The sequence below is a fragment of the Mesocricetus auratus genome, unplaced genomic scaffold (assembly GCF_017639785.1).
Source record: "Mesocricetus auratus isolate SY011 unplaced genomic scaffold, BCM_Maur_2.0 Super-Scaffold_100003, whole genome shotgun sequence".
NCBI classification, from domain to species: Eukaryota; Metazoa; Chordata; class Mammalia; order Rodentia; family Cricetidae; genus Mesocricetus; species Mesocricetus auratus.
The window spans coordinates 88,184,411-88,207,059 of NW_024429188.1; the positions used below are offsets into that span (position 1 = coordinate 88,184,411).

At 43.8% G+C, this 22,649-nt stretch overlaps 1 protein-coding gene across 2 annotated transcripts in view; it reads left to right on the forward strand.

The window, feature by feature from the left end:
• Positions 1-20,130: 20,130 nt before the first annotated feature.
• Lonrf3 (LON peptidase N-terminal domain and ring finger 3) overlaps positions 20,131-22,649 on the forward strand; it is a 39,533-nt gene continuing 37,014 nt past the window's right edge. For both annotated transcript variants that reach the window (XM_013122802.3, XM_005083136.4), the window contains exon 1: positions 20,131-21,138. In XM_013122802.3, coding sequence (XP_012978256.1) covers positions 20,301-21,138 — 838 coding nt within the window. In that variant the 5' untranslated portion in view covers positions 20,131-20,300. The remainder of the gene's footprint in view (positions 21,139-22,649) is intronic.

A 22,649-nucleotide genomic window follows, 5' to 3' on the forward strand; every position in this document is an offset into this window, starting at 1 on the left:
ATGTGGGTCACTCTGTATAACCACAGACAGTTGTCAATGTCAGTTTGAGTTTACACAGAAACATGGGGATGGGTCAGGATCTAGGATCACGGTTTGTATTTTTTAAATCTCAGACAGGTGTCATGGCTGATTTGAGTTTGCATAGATCTCAAGAGGAACTGGGAACTAGGGGGATCTTAGGGTCATGTGCCTGGGCTTCACACAAGTATTGCTTTATGCAAGTTTATGTGTTCCTGGGGGAAGCTGAGGTCTGAAAAAACCCATAAATTTCAAAGGTTTTCTAAAAGAGCTATAGCAACAAAACAGCACGGTATAAAAACAGATGTGCAGACTGTGGGAACAGACTAAAGTATCCATAAAGCTACAGTTGCCTGATTTTTCACAAAGATGCCAAAATACTCATTTAACAAATGATGCTTGGAAAGATATCTATATACAAGAATAAAATGAGATCATATCACTTGCCCTGTACACAAATTAAATCCAGGAGATAGCAAGATAGCTCAGTTGTTTACAGAACTTATTTTTGCAGAGGACCCATGCTTGATTCCCAGTACCCACATGGTGTCTCACAAATGTTTGTAGCTCTAATACCAGGGGATCCTCCATGCTCACCATGCACACATGTAGTACATGTGCATACATGCAAAAATTATGAAATGGAACAAGTTCTCAATGGAAGAAATAGAAATGACCAATACGTTTTTTGAATTTAGAAGTTTTGGGTTATCTTGGTTAGAATGGCCATTACCAAGAAACAAATGATACCAAGTGCTGGTGTGGTTTGGAGGAAAGGAGTGCCCTCATAAACTGTTGGTGAGTGTAAAGTGCTGTGGCCTCTATGGAAATAAGTATGCAAGTTCCTTAAAAGGCTATAAATAGAACTACCTTATGACCCAGATTTACCACTCTCAGGCATATATCTGGAAGATTCTGCATCCTATCATCAAGATACTTGCATGCCCATGTTTCTTGCTGCTCTATTCACACTAGATAGGAAATTGTATCACCCTAGATGGCAATCAACCCACAGATGGGAAATAAAAATGTGATAAATATATACAATAGAATTTTATTCAGATGTAAAGAAAAACAGAAATTGAGACATTTTCAGGAAAGTGAATACAACTGGAAAACTGGATCATGAGAGGGCTAGAAAGGGCAGTAGAACACGTATGTTATGTAAGTGGTAGGGGTTATACCAGAAATGGAAAGGTTTAAGTGGTTATGCTGGGGGTGAGGAAATGGTGGAGAGCAGGCTCATACAAAACTAATGATAAAGGAAAAAAGTTAGAAGTAAATCTGCTACATTGTAAACTAATTACAAAACAAATGAAGGAATAGCTTAAACAGATGTGCTTTGCCTGAAAAAGAAAGCAGCACCAAGAAGTCATATATTGAAAAGTGAAATTCCCAGTGCTAGGGTTTGACTATCTCCCTTGTGAGTTGATAGCCAAGGAGGCTTCTATGGCCCTCAAGTCAATACGGGCTTTTACCCACTGCTGTTGGCTGCCAGTCTGAAATTGGTGGTAAGACTGATTTACTGAAGACACCACACATTTTGGTTGCATAGCTGCTAGGGGATAAAAAGACATCACCAGTTTCAACCAACTGTGGATCCTGTGCTATAACACTGACCTGACAGACAAGGTGTGCCTACTGATGCAATAGTGGCATGGCTGCAACTTTCTGTAGATTTGAGACCTGCTCCTCATGAGGGAAGTCATTACCAATTCTGTAAACCTGGTCAAAGAAAGCCTGTGGCTGAAGAGCTCTTAAGTCCTAATGGGGAAGTGGCCCTGTTGTTGCACTAACTGTATTATACTTGTCAAATTACTTTCTAAATATGTTATATGCATAGATTGGTGCTGTTGCCACCTTTGGTCAGAGAAGCTTCTTTTTTACTGTGGGTGTCAGTTACTGCATGATTCATAACTGATCGAAGTGATGAGGATAAGTGACTAGTGAATGCTCAACTATAAACAGGACATGTGTACCACCAACTGTAACCCTCAAGGAACTTTGCAAATGAGGGCACGGAAAGACTGTAAGAGTGAAAGCAAGGTGAGGAGGGTTGTGGAAGGCTGCCATCTGGGCATACACAGCCATTAGTTACACTTGTGAATTTACAGCAGCTATGATTATCTGCACAAGATGGGGACTTTTGGGGGCTAATCATGGTTGAGGGAAGAGATCCCAAGGCCCCATCTTTCCCAGAGGAGCTGTTGGCCACTAATGGACATGGAAAAAGAGAGAGACATTTTCTTCAGTGGTGTAGTTATTAGTAAGTTGCCCACAGTCAGGTAAGCAATTCTAATTAAACCCATTGGATCACCAAGATAAATAAGTAAAAGATATGGAAGTAAAAAGGGAACACTGGTTATGGAGTAGGAAGGGGACAAGAAGTAACAATGAATGTGACCAAATATATTATACCCATTTGTGACAATGTCATAATGAAATCCATTGTTATGCATAATTAACATGATAATAAGAATTTAGATTAATTAAAAATCACTTCAGCAATGAAGTTTGAAATATTCTCCTTAATTCCGTATCTATATACTCACCACTAGCACCTGGAAGTACAGGTCTTCTTTGAAGAGCCAATACCTACTCTTTTGGGTGTACTTTTTTCTTTACCTATGTACTGTTATTTCTGATTTTAAAGGCACAAACCTCTTGTTTCAGGAAAAAAACAAAAAGATAAGCATCACTTTTTGATTTCAATAGTGATAAAAAGTAGTGTGGCAAGGCATAAAGATAGCTATATTAAGAAAGAATTAAGAATCTACACATCTATGAGTAATTGCTAACAAAGTTGTTGACAAGGGTATCAAAAATATTTACTGGGGAAAGAACAAATACGTCTAAAAAATTGGATAGCCACATGCTAAAAGGAGAAAAATGGACTGTGTCTTACACCATATATAAAAATGTGCTGGCTAGTTTTTGTCAACTTCGCACAAGCTAGGGTCGGTCATCTGGGAAGAGGGAGCTATACTTGAAGAACTGCCTCCATAAGATTGACCTGTACTGGGGGAGGGCCTACATCCTGCCCTGATGCGACAGACTTTGATGATCTCCCATGGAAGACTTCACCCTCTCTGGGGAGTGCATGGGGGTATGATGGTGAGGGAACTGGAATTGGTATGTAAAATAAGATTGATTTTAATTTAAATAAAAAAATCACTTAAAAATATTGGTCTGTAGGTAAGCTTGTGGGGAATTTTCTCATTAGTGATTGATGTGGGAACAGGAGGGTACAGCTTACTGCCAGGGATGCCACACCTTGGAAGGTGATCTTGGATGACATAAGAAAGCAGGCTGAGCAAACCAAGAATTATCAACATAGTAAAAATAGCAATCTTACTGAAAGCAATATACAGATTTAACACAATCCCAGCACAGACCTTGAAAGAACAATAATCAACTGTGTATGGAAAAAAAGACCCAGGATAACCAAAACAACCTTATTCAACAAAGCAACATCTGGAGGCATCGCCATCCCTGACATGTATAGAGCTGTAGTCCTGAAAACAGCTTGGTATTGGCACAAAAATAGACAGGTAGACCAATGGAATCGAATTGAACACCCTGATATTAACCCATATATGTATGAACATCTGATTTTTGACAAAGAAGCTAAAAACATACAATGGGAAAAAGAAAGCATCTTCAACAAATGGTGCTGGTATAACTGGATGCTGGCATGTAGAAGAATGTGGATCGATCCATGTCTATTGTCATGCATAAAACTTAAGTCCCAATGGATCAAAGACCTCAACATAAATCCAGCCACACTGAACCTGTTAGAAGAGAAAGTGGGAGGCACCCCTGAACTAATTGGTGACAATTAATAAATGGGACATCCTGAAACTGAGAAGCTTCTGGAAGACAAAGGACACAGTCATCAAGACAAAAAGGCAGCCCATAGAGCGGAAAAAGATATTCAGTAACCCCATATCTGACAGAGGGCTGATCTCCAAAATTTACAAAGAACTCAAGAAGCAAGTCTCCAAAACACCAAAGGATCCAATCAAAAAATGGGGTACAGAACTAAATAGAGAATTCTCAATAGAGGAGTCTAAAATGGCTGAGAGACACTTGAGAAAGTGCTCAACATCCCTAGCCATCCGGGAAATGCAAATTAAAACAACTCTGAGATACCATCTCACTCCTGTCAGAATGGCTAAAATCAAAAGCTCCAAGGACAGTTTATGTTGGAGAGGATGTGGGGAAAGGGGAACACTCCTCTACTTCTGGTGGGAGTGCCAACTTATACAGCCACTTTGGAAATCAGTATGGAGATTCCTCAGGAAAATGGGAATCAGTCTACCTCAAGACCCAGTAATTCCACTCTTAGGCATATACCCAAAAGATGTCCATACATACAACAAGGATGTCTGTTCCACTATGTTCATAGCAGCATTATTTGTAATATCTAGATCCTGGAAGCAACCTAGATGCCCCACAACTGAAGAGTGGATAGAGAAAATGTGGTACATTTACACAATGGAGTAGTATTCAGTGGAAAAAAACAATGGAATCTTGAAATTTGCAGGCAAATGGAAGGCACTAGAAGAAACCATACTGAGTGAGGTAACCCAGTCACAAAAAGAGAAACATGATATGTACTCACTCCTTTATGGAATTTAGACATGAATCAGGGAGTTCCAGCATACAATCCCACTTCCAGAGAGTCTAGGAAACAGAACCATCATCCAGCGACTGATTAGAGCATAGGCAGATAACCACCGACAAACACTGAACTGAACTCCTGGAATCCAGTGTCAGAAAGGGAGAACTGATGGGCAAAGGAGTTAAGAGTGGGCTGGTTTAACCCACAGAAACAGTTGACCTGAACAAAGGGGGAGCTCTTGGACTCCAGATTGATGGCTGTGTGGAAAGCATGGGACTTACCCAGACCTCCTGAATGTGGGTGTCAGTGAGGAGGCCTAGGTAATCTATGGGGCCTTGGGTAGTATTTACCCCTGGCGTACAAATATACTTTCAGTGCCCATGTCACAATATGGGAGGCTCTCTCAGCCTGGACTCTTGGGGGAGGGTCTAGACCCTGCCCTGGATGAAATGACAGTCACTGGAGATCCACCATGGAGGGCCTCACCCTCCTTGGGGATCAGAGTGGAGATTGAGTGGGGGCCTGGGAGGCCTGGTGGGGAGGGCGGGGGAGGAGGCAAGGGAGAGGGATCTGGGATTGACATGTGAAACAAGATTGTTTCTAACGTAAATAAATATATATATAAAGTGGTCCATTTGACCACAAGAAAGAATAAAGTAAATACATACCATAACATGGAGAGAACTTGCAAATGTTATACCGAGTATGGAAATGATGTACTCTGTTATTCTATTAATTAGAGATTCCGGCGGGTGGAAAATGTATAGAGATAGGAAGGACATGAGCAGTAGACTGGGTGGACAAGTATCTCTGCAGTAGGATACAGAGTCCTTTGGGTAAGCGCTCGACAGTTGTAGAGCTGGTCCACGTGGTAGATTTATTTGTGGTTTTTTGAGGAACCTTCACACTGCTCTCCATAGAGGCTGCAGCAGTTGTACTCCCACCAGCAGTGAGTAAGTGTTCCTCTTTCCCCATATTCGTGCCAGCGTTTGTCGTCATTTGTGCTCTGGATCTCAGCCATTTTGACTTGGGTAAGAAGAAATCTCAGAGTAGTTTTAATTTGCATTTCCCTGATTGCTAGAGATGCTGAACTTTAAAAACAGAACAGAACAAAACAAACATTTCTCAGCCATTTGTATTTTGTCTCTTGAAAACTCTGTTTGGTTCCAATTTTAATTTTTTCTTGATATTTAGGTTTTTTAAAGTTCTTTGTACATTCTAAGTGGTGATGCTCCGTTAGATGTATAGCTAGTAAGGACTTTTTCCTGTTCTGTAGACTTCATCTTCATTCAAATTATGGTATCCATTGCAATACAGAAGCTTTTTGGTTTCATGGGTTCCTATTTATTAACTGTTGGTCTTAGTGCCTGAACTATTGGGGTCTTGTTCTGAAAGTCCTTTTCTGCACCAATGAGTTCAAGCATATTCCTTTACTGTTTCATTGATCAATGAGTCTATTTTTACACCAATAGCATGATGTTTTTATTACTATAGCCCTGTAGTATAGCATGAAATATGGACTGGTAGCTGCTTTTTATGGTTAGGGCTATTTTAGCTATCCCAAGTCTTCTGTGCTTTCATATGAAATTTGAGACTTTTCTTCAATTTCTGGGAAACATGTGTTGGAATTTTGATGGGGATGAATATATAGATTGTTTTTGATAGGATAGCCATTTTCACAATATTTATCATACCAACCTATAAATAGGGGACGTGTTTCCATAGTCTTCACTTTCCTTCTTTTTTTGGTGCCTAAAAGTTTTCTTTACACAAGTCTTTCACTTCTTTTATTAGATTTATTCCAAGATATTTTGAAGCTATTTTGTGTGGAATTATTCCTCTCATTTCTTCCTTAGTCTATTTGACCTTTGTATATAGCAAGGCTACTGATTATTTTTGTGTGTTAATCTTTTATCCTGATACTTTTGATACTTTGCTGAAAGTGTTTATCAGCTGTAGGAGTTCCCTAGTGGATTTTTAGGGTCACTTATGCATATTATCATGCCATCTGCAAATCATAGTACTTTGACTTCTTTCTTTCCAATTTGTATCTTCTTCATCTTCTTCAGTTGTCTTATTGCTCTAGATAAGACTTCAAGTACTACATGCAACAGATATGAAGAGAGTGCACAGCCATGGACTGTTCCTAATTTTAGTGGAATTGCTTTGAGTTTCTCTCCATTTAATTTAATGTTGGCTATAGGACTTCTGTAAATCACCTTTATTACGTTTCGGTATGTTCCTTGTATCCCTATTCTCTCCAAAACTTCTACCATGAATGGGTGTAAGATTTTGTCGAAGGCCTTTTCTGCATCTAATGATGGTTATTGTCCTTAAGTCTTTTTACACGATGAATTATGTTTACTGACTTATATGTGTTGAACCATCCTTGTGTGTCTAGGATGAAGGTACTATGATCATAGTGAAAAATACTTTTAATCAGAATATAATTGCAGTATTCTCCCTTTTCTTTTCCTCATCCAGCCTGTTCCATGTACTCCTTCACCCCTTTCAAATTCATCGCCACCTTTTCTTTGTTATTGTGACATATAGGTATGAATGTATAAATATGTAACTACAACCTAATGAGTCTGTTTTATGATGACTGTATGCATATGATTTCAGGTCTGCCTACTTGATACTGGACAGCCAATTGGTGTAGTCTTCCCTGGAGAAGACTACTTTTTTACACTCTCAGCACTCCTTAGTTGTCTGTAGCTATTTGTGTAGAAATGAAGTCCTGAGATTTCCCCTTTCCGTGCTAGCACAGCTACTGGCGTTTTCCTTGTTTGCTTCCTATTTACAAGCATTACCTTTTTAGCTATACGTCTATTTAATCTGGTTCTATCAAGAAAAGTTTCTATTCTTCCTTCAATTTTAGTAGATAATTTCTCTAGGATTAATAGCCTGGTTTGACAGTTGTGGACTTTCAGGGCTTGAAGTGTATCTTTCCAGGCCCTTCTGGCTTTAAAGATTTCTGTTGACCACAGAAACAGTGGACCTGAGCAGGTGGGAGCTGGGGAGCCTGCATAAGAACGAACTAGTCCCCCTGAACGTGTGTGATCATTCTGTGACTTGGGCAGTCTATGGGGCAGCTGTCAGTGGAACCAGTGCAGAAACGGGCTTTATGGAGACCGTTCCCTATGGAGGGATATCTTGCTCAGCCTATATATAAGGGGGGAGGGCCTCGGTCCTGCCCCAAATGATCTGACAGACTTTGATGATTCTCCATCACCCTCTCTGAGGAGTGGATGGGGGTGGGATGGGGGTGGTGCGAGGGGTGGGAGGATGTGACGTAGAGGGAACTGGGATTGGTATATAAAATAAGATTATTTTTTAAAAAATTGAAAAAAAAGATTTCTGTTGAATAATCAGTATTATTCTAAGATGCTCCTTTTCATAAGTGACTTGCTCTTTCTACCATGCAGCTTTCAATACCCTTACTTTATTCTGTGTTTTTAATATTTAATATTTTAACTATGATATGATGTGGAGAATTTCTTCTTTGATTTGGTTGATCACAATCACAATCATTCTTTCAAATTCTTTATAAGTTCCTTATTAGGGGCCCTTACTATGAGATTTGAAGGTTTTGTAGGTAACATTAGTTTGGTTTTTCGCTTTTTTTCCCCGTGTACTGAGTTTTGCCATCTTGAGTTAGTTTGTTGGTTGAGTTTTTCTTCCCTCAGCAGAGGTGTTTACCATGTTTGAGATAGGGGTAATTAATAAATCCAAAGCAGTGTTGTGATCTCATTTTCCCCTGCTTGTCTAGCATTTGGGGATATAGCCTCTATTCGGTTCTTCTGTTTCTCTGCTATAGTTGGGTTCCTTCAGAAGTTTGATTAAGGAGCCTGGAGCCAGTTTTCCATGGTAGTGTGTACTCAAGGCCCATAGGACAGGGTAACTGGAGTGTCTCTGTCTGGAAGCATCATTGTTCTAGTAGTGTCAGTAACATCTGATGGCTGGATGGTCCCTGGTGAACATTAGGGGTGGGATATGATGAGTCCTAAAGGGGATAGACAGGCTGAGAAGAGGAAAGCAGCTGAGGAACTTGGGTGAGCCAAATGGTAGTGGACCAAGAGAGAGAGTGCAGGTAGCCTACTTGAGTCCTCATTATGAGTGGTGGCTACAAGGCCCCCAGTAAAAAGTAATGTTGAGATCACATGATTCCCAAAGGAGGGGGCTTGCGCAGAAAGGATATGGCTATTCCTGACAAGCATGCAAAGGACTTGGGCAATCTGAATGGAGGAGAGTAGGGAGAGGGTTCAGGTAACCTACGAGAGTCCACAACACATATGGTGGCTATAGTTGAAAATAGTTGGTCATTTAGTATCTATTTATAACTAACTTATTTTGAGACAAACTGTCATCATACAGCTCAGGCTAGACAAAGAGTCACAATCCTCTTTCTTTAGTAGTGTCTTGAGAATTCTTGATTTGTATCATTTCTCTTTATTTTAATTTTGCTTGTTTTCATGTAAGAAGGTAGACCATATCATGTTACTCCCTCTTAGCCAGAAGCAGAATTTGCCCTAATTTTTAAATTGAAGAAACTGAGACCAAAGGCAGTGAACCGGCTCATAGAAAACTCACACAAGTTACTGACAAACTCAGAAAAGAAGCTGAAAATTGCCCATTTGTAGTTTGAAATTGAAACAAGTGCCTTCTTTTTAAAAAGGAAAATAATGTATTACATTTGTGTGCAAGTGTGCTTGTGCAAGCATACAAATGTATGAATGGGTACTCATATGCCATTGCATACATGTGGAAGACAGATGACGACTTACAGGAGTCAATGTTTTCCTCTTACAATGTGGGCTTCTAGGGATTGAAGCTCTGGTCATCAGGGTTGGTGGCATGCATCTTTTTTTGACTAAGCCATCCCTCTGACCCACAAGTTATGTCTTATCTGTCTGTCTAGCATCATCTGGAGCAAATTGATTGCAGAAAGGTAAGTCAACCAGAATTGCACTAAGTAAATATCTTTGACTTGAGAGTCCTTGAAAGGCTCTGATCAATTCTTTTGTCATTTCAATCTGCTCACCTATGTGACAGTGCCTTATTCCTGAGGATCAAGAAGCAGGTGGCACCATCGATGACAACCAACGCCTGAGTGTCTATTTGGGAGAAAAGTGTGCATGAAGCCCTATCTGTGACTCATATGACTCAAGCATATTTACTTGTAATATCATGAGTCACTCAGCTGTGCAGCTAGGGGAGTCATAAGAGGTCATGGCATGTAGGTTTTTCTCAGGAAAGGCTCTTAAGGGGAGGAAGTAACTGGGACTTTGAAAGAAAAGCAGTGCTCCTTGAGGGAGGAAGTAAGGCAGGCCACCATCTCTGCAGGCCCAGGGTAAGGTACACACAGGTCGTTGAAGGCTCTTTGGTTGTAGAGGAGGAATGGAGGTGTCCGGGATAAAAGGCAAACAGAAAATTTGGTGGTAGTTCTATGGTGATGAAAAGAATGAAGAATGGGGAACTTTTTTAACCTACCACACAATCCAGCCCTCTGGGGAGGCTGCTTTTTTTTTTTTTATAAGAAAGCAAGTTTCTTTGCAGGTCAGCAAAAGCTCAATTGTCCACTTGAAGCAGTGGGGTAGACATTAGCAATTCAATTATATGGTGAACATGTATTGAACACTTACTTTATTCCTGGAGGTTTTCTGTGGACTGAGAGTTACCGGTGCCTAAGATTTACATCTTGCCTTAGTTCACAATCTCCATGTGAACTAAAATGTGAATAAATGGATATGATAGCAGATTTCCTTAGGGAAGGGTGTTCTTTCCCATTCCTCTCCCTTACCACTCATAGAAGTGGCCCAGTGCAGACCTACCTTCAGACCAGGGTGAGGCAGAGAAAGGACCCCCAGAGCATACCACCTGAATGGCTTTCTATATAGAGCCAGTAAAGACAGGGAACACCCCTGGAAGATAATTTCAAACCTGTCCTTTATATCATGCCCCAAAATAGACCATGTTTGGTATACTTCTGCATGTGCTCACTCCTCCATGTTATGTTGAATTAAGAAAGGTGTATTTAGGTAAGTCAATGTCAAGCTTTTCTAGGAAAGTGCAGCCTTTTGAGAGGTTACACCCAAGATTTCATCAAGGTTCTATCACCTGTGTCACCTGTAATGGTATTCTGCACAGGGTGAGTATTTGAAAAATGTCCCTTGAATAAATCTGGGACTTTGGAAGCCCTATCACTCTTAGTGTTGTCACTCTTCTACCTGCACAGGGCCTAACTGTACTTCTTTTATTTCTTTAGATGGCTTCAGTGTGACAAATGAGATGACCATCCTTGTGGTGAGGTGCAATTGCCCCAGGATTCTGAGACAGTGTGGATGTCATGCTTGATATGTGACCCTGCCTCCACTTCACACGCATGGCAGGAAGTCACTTGGCTTCTTGCTGATCTTCTAGTTACCATGCTACAGAGAGAGGGTGCTGTAGATGCTCCTCCAGAGTAAAGAGCCCAAGATTCTCAAACAGAGCCTCTCCTGCTGATCATGCAAGTCTTGGAAGGGCAGAAGACCATAAGAAATGCTGGCCACTAACAAGGCTCAATCTCAACTCTCATGTTCCAAGGACATTCACCTTCACAGGCTCTGTGACCTATAGAGCTCAACTGCTCCGTCTGTCCTTTTGAGTGGGAACTGCTACCCCAGCAGCTTGTAGCCCCATGTGCTTTGTATCACCCAAATCTCCTCTTCACTGGCAGACTTTCCTAGCTATGAAAGAATAATGCTGCCATCCTCGCCCTCTGCATGGGCTGTGCCTTGCCATTCACTAACACAATGCTCCATCATCTTGATGCCTCAGGGTAGGTACATTAAGTGGATGTTCTGTAAGCTGTGAGTTCACATCCTCGTTCATTTTTCTTCTCTCCGTGAATTTTCCATCCTTGCCAAAATAAGATCTTCTTAATACAAGTGTCCCAAATAGAAACATACCTATATATCTTGGTTGACGTTTTGGTTTTGATAACACCATGCTCAGCAATTCTAGGATGGGGACATATTCCCAAGGGAACCAACAGTAGAGTTTTGGAGAAAAGCCCTATCAACTCCAAGGGCATTCGATCAGAAAAACCATTCCATTTGCTGAGCATACTGATAGGCAAGTGTTTGCTCAGTTTGAATGCACATTTATTTTTAAGATGTATTTATAAAGTTATTGAAATTGAGTTTCCCTTTGGTTTTCAGATAGACATTTAAAAGACAAATGTGACTGACTACATCTCACAGCTGTTTGTGGCTGACACTGACTTTTTAAATATAAAATTCTCATTATCACTTCTTGACCTTTTGGCTACAATAAAGTGATCTTTTGTGTCAGCATCTATTTATTGTACATAGTGATGGATTCCATAAAGACTTTTTCATAGTCAAGCACTTTGACTATATTCTCCTCTCCTCATTCCCTTTCCCCTCTCTCCCTCCTATTATTCCTAGTCATTTCCCCCAGGCAATCGCATTTCTGTTCTCAGGTTCTACATACATGCGTGATACTAAAATCCAGGATATACAAACTGGTGAAAACGTGTTTGTATCTGATTGCACTTAATACAATTATTTCCAGTTGCATCTATCATCCTGCAGATGACACTAGTCCACTCTTTCTGGCCTTTTTCTGCCTGTTTATCTGAGTCCCCTGGGATGGACAGGCTCACTTATAGGCTTCATACTAACTTAACACTCATTGGATGGGAGGGAAAATAATGATCTGAAGGTTAAGAATTCAAAGCCATAGTGCATTGATGAGCAATTGAAAACCGATAAATCATTTCTGAAATGCCTCACTATTGCATAGCAGCCACCAGGGAAGCAGAGCTTGGAGACCTTAAGGGGATTTACATGTGCAGATGTGGAAACTTGTCTCCCAGCTTGATCTCATGAAGTTAGTTAGACAGAAGGATCTTGTACAAGCTATTTAGCTTTTCTCAAACCCCTCAGCTCAGCTTGAAGGAAACTGTGCTAATACCTAAGTCTCTAACTGGCAAAGTGTCAACCGAGGTCATCCATTAAGTGCCCACCTCTGCTTGCTTTTATTTGAAATGTCTCTCATTTTATTTGAAATGTCTTCTTTCTGTTCTCAGCTGTATTCTAGTCTCTCTACCGCAGCCAAAGAGATCTGCCTAAAAGGAAAACATCATATAGCTCCTTTTCTCTAACCCCTTGGCTAGCTCTGTTATTTCTAAGATAAAGATTCTAACTCCTATAGCTGAGTGTAGTAACTCATACAAGCTCTTGGGGGATTGCCATGAGTTGGAGGGCCAGCCTGAGCTACATAGTAACACTGTTATGTTTTATAGAAAAAGAAGATTCCAACCCCTTACTATGATCTAATGCACTTTTCATGACTGACAAATCCTTCTAGATTTCCCCATCTCACTCTTTGCTTAAATTTTAGACTGCAGTCACAGCAAACTAGTACTTCCACAAGGCAGTCTCTTCCACCTCTAGCCTTTGTGCTAGTCTCCTGGTTTACCTAGAACACTCAGTCCTTCCATCTTGCCCTTTCTTTCCCTTAGCTGTTGAATTGTGCAGAATTCTGTGCCCTTATTATATTTCCAGGAGGTCCTGCCCCAATATGAACCGCTTTTCCTCCGCATTACCTCCCTTTCGTGCTTCTGTCTTCTTAGCACTCATCAACCTGATTGAAACTGACCTTTTCCTGGTTTATTTCTCCCACTCAGTTCTGCGGGGACTGTGCCTTTCTTACTCATGATTATGTTCCCAGCAGAGCCTGTTGAATGAATGATGCATGTCTAAATGTTTTTTGAAATGGCAACTTGCTATACTAATATTAAGCGTTGCATAATAGTACCGTGTTCAACTTGTTTATTTAATATTGTTGAATACAATTATTTGATGGTAACTAATACACATTCCAGTTATGTCATTCTGGTTCTTTTTTAAAGCTGATACTAAATGAGGCCTTTCAGTTATTGAACATTTAAAGTGGACTAGACTGAGGTAAGATTTAATGTCATGATGTCATTTACTCATCATTATCAATCTTCTAAACTAGTTTCCTATAAGTATCATCCTAATTTTCCAGGGAAAAAACCAAGCCCACAAATGTAGGTTTAGAAACATTGAGAATCTTACCCACTGTACCATGGCTAGATTTTTGTAGTTGTTTGAAACAAGGTCTGCCCTACATGCCAGGCTGACCTGGAACTTACTCTGAAACCCAGGCTCGTTTTGAACTGGCAGTGGTCCTTGTGCCCAGTCTCCCAGATTCTGATTACAAACACATTCCACCATGCCTAGCTTCATAGAAAGATTTTGGATGTAGAGATTACAAGTTCAAAATCCTAGTCCTGACAAATGTTTCTAATAAGGAATGTGCCAGCAGAGTGAAAAGGTAATTCACAAGTTGAGAAAAAGATTTGTCACTTGTGTATTTGCTAAGTTACTGACAGGCAGCAGGTCTACTAGACTCAGTGATTTGAAACCATTGCAACGTGATATTAAAAATGAATACAAAAACTCGAATAGAAATTTCTGTAAGGAAGGTATGTGTGCGTGCGTGCATGCATGTGTGTGTGTGTGTGTGTCTCCAAAAAGCCTATGGAAATAAGTTGAACATCATTGACCATCACAAAATGCTAATTCAAACTACAATGAGATAACACTTCACACCCATTAGGGTGGCTTCTATTTTTAAAATGTGTTGACAAGGAAATGGAGAAGTTAGAACCCTTGTGCATTGCTAGTGGGATATAAAATGGTTCACTTGTGAAAAATGGTATGGAGGTCCGTTTAAAAATAGAAGTTCCCACCACGTGATATAGCAATTCCACTTCTAGGTATATACTTTGCAGAGTTAATCACGGGATCTCAAAGGGATATTTGTTTGCTTCAGTTTACAGATGCACTATATACAATAGCTCAAAGGTGATTCAGTCTAAGTGTCCATTAATGTGTAGACATTCAACAGAATATCATTCATTCTTTTAATATTAGGACATTCTAATATATACCATGGTACAGATAAAACTAAAAGACATGGTGCTAAACTGAAATAATTAATCCATAAAAAGAAAGAATCCTATGAATCCCCTTATTTGAGCTACTATCACAATACAGTCAACAGAGATAGATAATATTACCAGCAGTGAGGTTATGGGGAATAGGGAGTTAGCACTGAATGGTATATGTAATACAGTGGGAAAGAAAAATCTCTAGCTGTTGATATTGGTTATGTTTTCTCAATGGTGTGAATAAACTTAATGCCACAGATGCCTGGCCTTCCAAATGCTTCAAGTATAAAACTTTAAATGCTGATTTGAGTAGAATTGTAAAAACTAACCCCCTGATTCTAACCCTTTTTCAGTCTTCCCAATGTCAGAAAATGTACTCCTGATGAATCTTTCCATCTGTATTTTATTTCTTCTCTCCTAGGGTCAGAATGCTCCCTGACAGAGCCTCTAGATCTTCCACATTGGTCAACGTTCCACTATGTCCCAGACTTAGATGCCTAGTTCATTCTCCTCCTGGGAAGAATAAGCTTACTCTGAAGGCAGCACATACACACATTTCACTCATAACCATTAACAGATGGCTGTGGATTCCTTCTGTTCCCAGGAATGACATAAGGACTAGCTATGCTGTCCCGTTTCCATCACTGGGAGCTAATCCTGACAGTGACGTTGTACATCATTATTAATAGGTGAAGAAAGAACAGACATAAAGAGAAGGGGAAAGTGGCCTGCCTGAGTCACACAGTGAAGTTAAAACAGTATGCTCCCAGCAACAAACCTCTCCCTGGCTTTCCTACATGAATGCCAGCTCCGTAACTTTGCTCCTTTTTTGTACTTTGGACAATAGATTCGCTGGCTATGGAAGCAGTTCTGAATTGTCTTGGTGATAAATGAAGCAAACCTTCCTTGGTTTGGTATTTTATGATCTTGCTTTTGTTTCCTGCTTGGCAGGAGGCCTCACCATTGAAAATATCTAAATCTTCAGTTTGCCTTCCACTCAGATGTAGCAAAGTACTCTTGATATTGCAGGCTCTTTTGGGGATACTGAGGATGAAGGGGAGAAATTGGAACCTACCTCATCATTCCCACAGGTGAACACTAGATCAATTGGAGCCTCACTGTCTCCTGGAGAACTTTAACTACAAATGCTTGAGCTAAGAGTAGCTAAGAGTATAGCACAATGTTAGAGCACCCGCTGAGCTTGTGGAAGGCCCTGGGTTAAATCCCCCAGCATCACAAAAAAAAAGAATGCCTCAGGGCTTGACCAACTCAGCTTGGAATGTTCCCTCCTCTCCCCAGGGAACCTGGCCCAGGGAGCCCCCTTGAGTTGAGAGGCAGCTGTTCAAAGCCCCTGACACGGAGCTGACAGGCACCTTCTTTGTGAAATGGGAGGTGCCACAGTCTGTTGTCTTTGAGTTTTCCCATAAACACACTATTCCTCCAGTCTTGGCATTTATGGCATGCTGCCTGTTGTCTTCCCTTAACTGCTTCAGATCTTCGCTTCTCATTTCCTCAGGGAGCCACTGGAATGTAGGGAGTTGTGTACAACATAGCCTATTATTATCGCTTCAAAATGCCAGCTTCGTTAGCACACAGTGAATATTCAGTGCATATTAGTTGAACTGATGGAAGTCTTGTAGATGGGAAATCTGACATAATTTCTTACTTATTTGGACAGATGCACCGTGTCCTTTGGAAGCAAAATGATCACATGGGAAAATCCTCATAGAGACAGAAGCCCTGGCTTCTAATCCTGGCTGTGTCCTAAACTCCCATTGTGGCTTGTAGTAAGTCGCTAGCTTTCTCTGGCATTTAATTTCCTCATCTCTGTGAAACCAGGAATGATAAATAAACTTCATGTTAGTGCTGGGTTTGGGCTATTCTGCATAGCAATGGGCAGTCTTTTTCTCATAGGTAAGTGTGAATGCCTTTAAAGAGTGAAAATCGATCCCAGGTTCTGAAATGAAAAACTTGGGTAGAGGGCAAAGTATGTGATTTGGCAAAGGTTCTTTGCATTGTGTGTGTGGAGAGGAGAAAGCTGCTCGCTTCTCATCCATGTCTTGAGACTCTTCCATCCCAGGAATGTCAATCATTTACTCTCTACATGCCTATTCTGGTCTTTTATGAATGAGCTGGTGCAGAGGTTCGTTCAGCTGGATTGCTGCCTGCCCCTCCGTATGTTTCCAATCTAGACTGAAATGCTCATTATTGTATTGGTAAAACCTGTTCAACTAATGTGTTCTGAGGACAAGAACGACACAAGGCACTCAGTTTTTTTTGGGGGGGGGGTGTTGTTGTTTTGCTTTGTTTTTCCTACATGGAGCATCTAGTTTACACAGAAAGTCGGTACGCAGACACGGGGGAAAGATGTGCTCGTGTCCATAAAGAATCACCTGGGAGCTAAGGGTTACTTACAGTACCTAGAGTAGGTTCTGCTACATAGGTGATACTCAAGATAAATATCTGAAAGTGAATGAAAAAGTCCACGACTCAACTGCTGGTTTTAAAGAGACATCATTAATGAAATTGTATCTTAAGCTCACTCACTACATAAATGAGGTGGATATAATACTGTCTTGACTGAGGAAAACTGAGGTCCAGTCCTGTTTACTCTTCCCTCTGTGACCCAGGAAGGTTCCTTGGAGCCTAACTGGAACACTTTTCTCATAGCCATTAGAAATGAGAAGTCTTTCAATTCTTGCTCTCTTCCCAAGTCATTTTAACTATGTGCAATCTTAACAAAATAGACTATGATCTTTCAGTGGGGACGTGTGTATCTGAAAAGAAAATGCTGCCAACTCCCTCCACCTACCCTCCAGGGATCCCCCAGTTATTATTAAGAGCATGGAAGTAGTTATTTTCAGTAGGAGACTTGATCCACAAATGTATATGAGACTAGTGTTTGTTTAACTTAAAGAAGGAATGTGCTGTGGTAGTTTTCCCAGCATTCAGTAGAATTCTCACTGGGTATAGTCTACTACAATGGACCACAATGTAAACCTCTTCTGTGGAGTCTGGTATGGTGCAGCTGCCTTTTGCACCAGAGTCCTGACAAGCAGAAACATTCCTAACCAAATCCACAGTCAATGTCGTGTACATGAAGGTGTGAAAAGGTCTCCCATGGACAGGACATCTTCATGTTTGTAGGACTGTCACCCTTTGCCCAGCCTGTCTGACATCTTTGTTTCACAGTCACCAGTAGGTTAAAGAGGAATAAAAAGTCAAGGAGCTTACTTGACAGAGTGGTCTGAGAAGCAAGGCACACTCCCATCCCTATCTTTGGAAAACAATCTAGGATAATGTTTTGGAGATGTCAAAAGGATAATACTTTTAAATTAAGAGGGCTCATTGCTACTGGTGGCATGGATCCTTTAATATGAATCTCTTTGAGCCCTACAAGATTGTCCTTCCTCATCGGAAGGACAGTTATACATATAACTTCCTTATATGCCACAGGTGGTAGGCATAGAACTAGTTCTGGAAATCCCATTTGACAGTAGAGTAAATTAAGGGGTGAAAGGAGTATCCTGATCCCAGACAACAAGCCACCAGAAGCTGCAGCTTCTTAGCTGCTGACATGTCTCCACCTCCTCCATCTCCTGGCCAGTCTCCTTATGGCCTCCCTATCTTCAAAATCTAGCTCAGGCTGGACTCTGATAGAGGGCAGCATTTGCTGCTGGTGAATGGTCTCCAAGCATCTGCCTGCTCCCCTCTATGGTATATGATACAGTTATTTAGGATTCGGCATTTAACACCTAAAATCTGGTTTTAGGAGCAAGATCACTCAAGGTTAGGGCTGGAGGAAACCTTAGGATCCCAAGGATTTGTTCAGGGTCTGTTTGACAGCAAATCATGACAAAGCTAAGACTAGACCAAGCTTTCCTATGTTGATCCTGCCTTCCTGGTTGGATCCCAAGCCCACTTTCATCTTTTGCTCTCTTTTAGTGTGTAAACTGCCTTCCTTCACTTCTCTTGTCTCCCTCTTACAGTCCTGCACTGGATCTGTACTTAATTTCTGGGACCTTGATGTTTGGTGGCTTACTCTGGATTAAGGACCTCAGTGCTGGGACAGAGTCTAACATCGCAGCTCTGAAACATGATTTCAACCCACCTAAAACCATCCCAGACATTTGTTTAGAAGCAAAAATAACGAGTTTAGATGCTATTGACCAAAGTTCCCCAGGTAAATGGCCACAGCAGGAGCCAACTTGGTGGCACTTTGCTGTGAATCTTACTTTGAACACTGTCCAGGACCGCTAGGCACTGGAGGAGGAGTTCCATTTGAAAGCAAGCCTGAAATCTGTCTTTCTGCTTGGAGTAGCACAACCGGCCCTGAAAGGTGGTATTTATTCCTTTATATATGGAAACCTGTCCGTTCATTTTGTTCATGGCTCTTGTCTGAAATGCGGGGGGACCACCAGTAAACTTCTGTGTGGTTTGTAACCAGTCTGGCGTTTTAAAAAGTTCGCCTGGTTGAGACCCCACCCTCGCCCGCCCAAGTCCAGCCTAGCCCAAGGGTGCAACCCCTATGGTGAGGCACTGCTGCCAGAAGTCAGCTCTTAATGAACCAGTGGGCTGTTGGGTAGCTCGACTGTACCTGAATTCTCTGACTTTCTTCTGGATTTGCTCTGCCTTGGGCCCATATCTTCCACCCGCTACTCTCTTACGCCCCCAGTGTCCACCAAACTCAACAAACTCAGCTCTCGAGGGTGTGCCCATCTGGACTCTGGGTCCTGGGGCCCGCGAATCTCCGGGCTAGCTCCAGCACTGGTTCCCTTTCGGAGTTAGGGGAGAAAAAGAGGAGGACTGGAGGGCACCTCCCTTGTGTCCCACTCAGCAGTCTGGATCTTTGTGTTTCCCCTGCTGCACGGCTGGGCACAGCACGGGCTGCCCAACTTTTTTTCATCTGTTGGACTCGCTGCTCGGGATTCGCAGCCTAAGTGGGAAACAAAGAGCTCTCCGGAAACTGCCCTAACTCTCTGTGAGGGAATTCCCCCAGGAAACTCAGGAGCTTCAATTGGAGGTACTCAGGGCTCTTCTAGGGAACAAAGGGTGAGGGCTTCTTTGGTGCCCCTCAGCTACCCATTCCGTGCACATACCGCAGCCATCGCCCTCTGGAGGGGAGCCTGTGCCTGGAACCTATTGGGACTGGCTTCTCGGGGCAGGGGACTCTAGCAAGCATTGGCGGAGTGGACCTGTTTGCTGGCTACTTTAGAGGTGGGATGGGACAGAGTTTCAAGATGGAAAAGCATGGAAGAAGAGGTTGCGTTCCTCTCCCCGGTCCAAAAGGATCCAAGTCGCGGGTGGGAAATAAAGAGTAAACACAAACAACCTCAAAAAAGAAGCCAAGAAACACTAAGCCAAAAGAAGCAAGCGCAACGCTGTTACAAAACTGTCTGGTTTTGTAACAATTTCCCCGCTGCCGGCCAATGAGCAGCGTGGTGGGGCGTCACGTGGTGACGTTTTATATAACACTTTGCTGAGACAAGACAGTTATTAGGCGGCGCGGGGCAGCCGGCATGGAGCTCCAGGAGGCGAGGCAGAGCCGGGCGCACTGCTATCCCGCGTTCACGGCAGTGCATATCGCTTCCAGCTGCCGCTCCTTCCAGCTAGTTCCCTGTTCCTAGACGATCCCCCTCCCCACAACCTCCTCAGGTCCCTCTCTCTATGGATTCGTTTCAGTCTGCACAGATGTTGAGCTTGCCCGCCGAGCTCGGCAGCAACAACTTAGAACTGGCGGAGCTGGCGGAGCCGGAAGAACGGGTGGCATCAGTGACCGGAGGAGACTCTGCGGCCCACCCAGAGGCGTCTCCCGAGGGCTCTGAACCTCCCCCGACGCAAGAGCTGGAGCAAGCACAGCCTTTGGGGACCTCGACGCCGCCAGAGTGCAAAGTCCTGCTCACACAGGCTGATGCCTTGGCATCCGGGGGGCGCCTTCGGGAAGCCCTCGAGGTGTACCGACAGCTCTCCGAGAGGCAGCAGCTAGTGGCTGAGCAGCTGGAGCAGCTGGTGCGCTGCCTGGCTGAGAGCGTCCCGCAAAAGGAGCCGGTGGCGCCAGCTCCCTCGGATGAGAGCAGCACCCCAACCTGCTGCAAGGTGGCCGTGGAAGAAGCAGGGGAGGCTGCAGCCGTGGCCCCCGAGGTATGGGATGGCTTTAAGTGCCGGAAGTGTCACGGATTTCTCTCAGACCCCGTGTCCTTGTGGTGCGGCCACACCTTTTGTAAACTGTGCCTGGAACGTGGGCGGGCCGCCGATCGGCGCTGCGCGCTGTGCGGGGTCAAGCTCTCGGCTCTCATGGTGCCCAGTGGGAGGGCACGCGGGACACGACGGGCTGGGCCGCCGGCGCCAATGCAACTGCGAGTCAACGTGGTACTCAGCGGCCTTCTGGGCAAGTTGTTCCCCGGCCCGGCGCGGGCGTCGCAACTCCGGCACGAGGGCAACCGGCTGTATCGTGAGCACCAGGTGGAGGCAGCTCTGCTCAAATACAACGAGGCAGTTAGGCTGGGTGAGTCCTCCGCGCCGCTACCGGGCGGGCCGTGAGGGCTTGGTCACGACGCGAGGGGGCGGGAGAATGAACCCAGCTGCAAGATGGGGGATGGACCAGGGCAGAGTTGGGTGCGCGCGCGGGGGTGGAGGATGGGGGTGGGGTGAGGTTGGGGGTGGGGGTGATGGCTGTGGCCCAAGAGGAGGAGGAGGAGGAGAAGGAGGAGAAGGAGGATGAGGAGGAGGGACATTTCTAGGAGTTTGGCTTCTCTACTTTAGCTTTCTTTGGCTGAGCCTCACTCAGTCTCTGGTTCTATTGCTTTTTTGTCCTTTTGCGTATCTCCTGCTTGCTTTAGTGTTTTTATGTCTTCTGGTCCCAGTTTCTATCTGTTTCGTTCCATTCCTCTCGTTTTGTGTGTTTCTTCTCCTCTTTGTCATTGTTTCTGTCTTGCTCAGTGTCACCATCTCTATTTATCTTTCCTGGACACTTCAGAGCTCCGTCTTACACCTGCCGGTACCTTCCCTGCCAAGAGAAGAACTTGGCACTATTTCTCAAACTCCCGCGCGGTCCTCCTGGCTTTTGCCAACCAGAGGTGGCCCGCCGGCGCCGGACTCCGCGGCTCCCGTCTCTGGGAGTTGTCCCTTCCGGGGCCGCGGCTCCCTGTGGGGTGGGTCCGGCCTGGAATTAGGTCAGGAGATCACTGGTTGCATAAGGACCTCGATCCGCCCGGGCCGGCGGCCCCTCCTCCGCGCGGGCGGGCGGGCGGGCGGGCAGGCGGGCAGGCGGGGATTGTGTAACGCTGAGGTAACCGAAGTGGGCCACGCTCTCCTCGGAAACCATCCCGCGAGCGTGTGCGGGGGGCGGAAGGGGGGACTCGCTCCCCGCTGCCCTGTGACTCATTGTCACTGCTTCCTATCACACGATCCTTGGCTGAAATAGATGCACTTGCCCCCCCTTCCACCCGCCACAGTCAGACAGTCTGTGCCCTGACATCAAACCCTTTGACCCCTCTAATCCAATGGGCAGCAGGACCAGGCAACTTCTCCGGATTCCCAAGGAAATAAGGGGCTGTCTACAAAGGGGGCATTCTTCTGTCTACCTTTTCCACGAGTTGCCTGAAGAGGTAGGGTGGGCTTTATGGCTTCAAGGGCAACCCGGGCAGTGAGTCCCACATCTCTCCTGGACTGGAGCACAAGAGTTCTCCCTGGGACCTGTTTGCTCCGCCTACCTCCTCCCACTTAGACCCAGGAAGTGGCCTGGGAACCACAAGCTGGTGTCAGCACCTCTACATGCAGGCGGGGCACGGTGTCCAGGTGTCCAGAGAATCGTGCTGGGGAGGAAGCAGCGGGGCTAAGCAGACAGGGCTGTGGGATCCTAGGGCTTCCTAGGGCATCTCTGATGGATGGAAGAGGGACAAGTTGAATCCCACTCAAGCCAGCAACAGGTTATGTTGGAGGGAGCAAAACCAGGGCTGACTGGATGTGATAACTGGAGGACACAAATCTACTCACAACACATATCCTGTCTGTGCC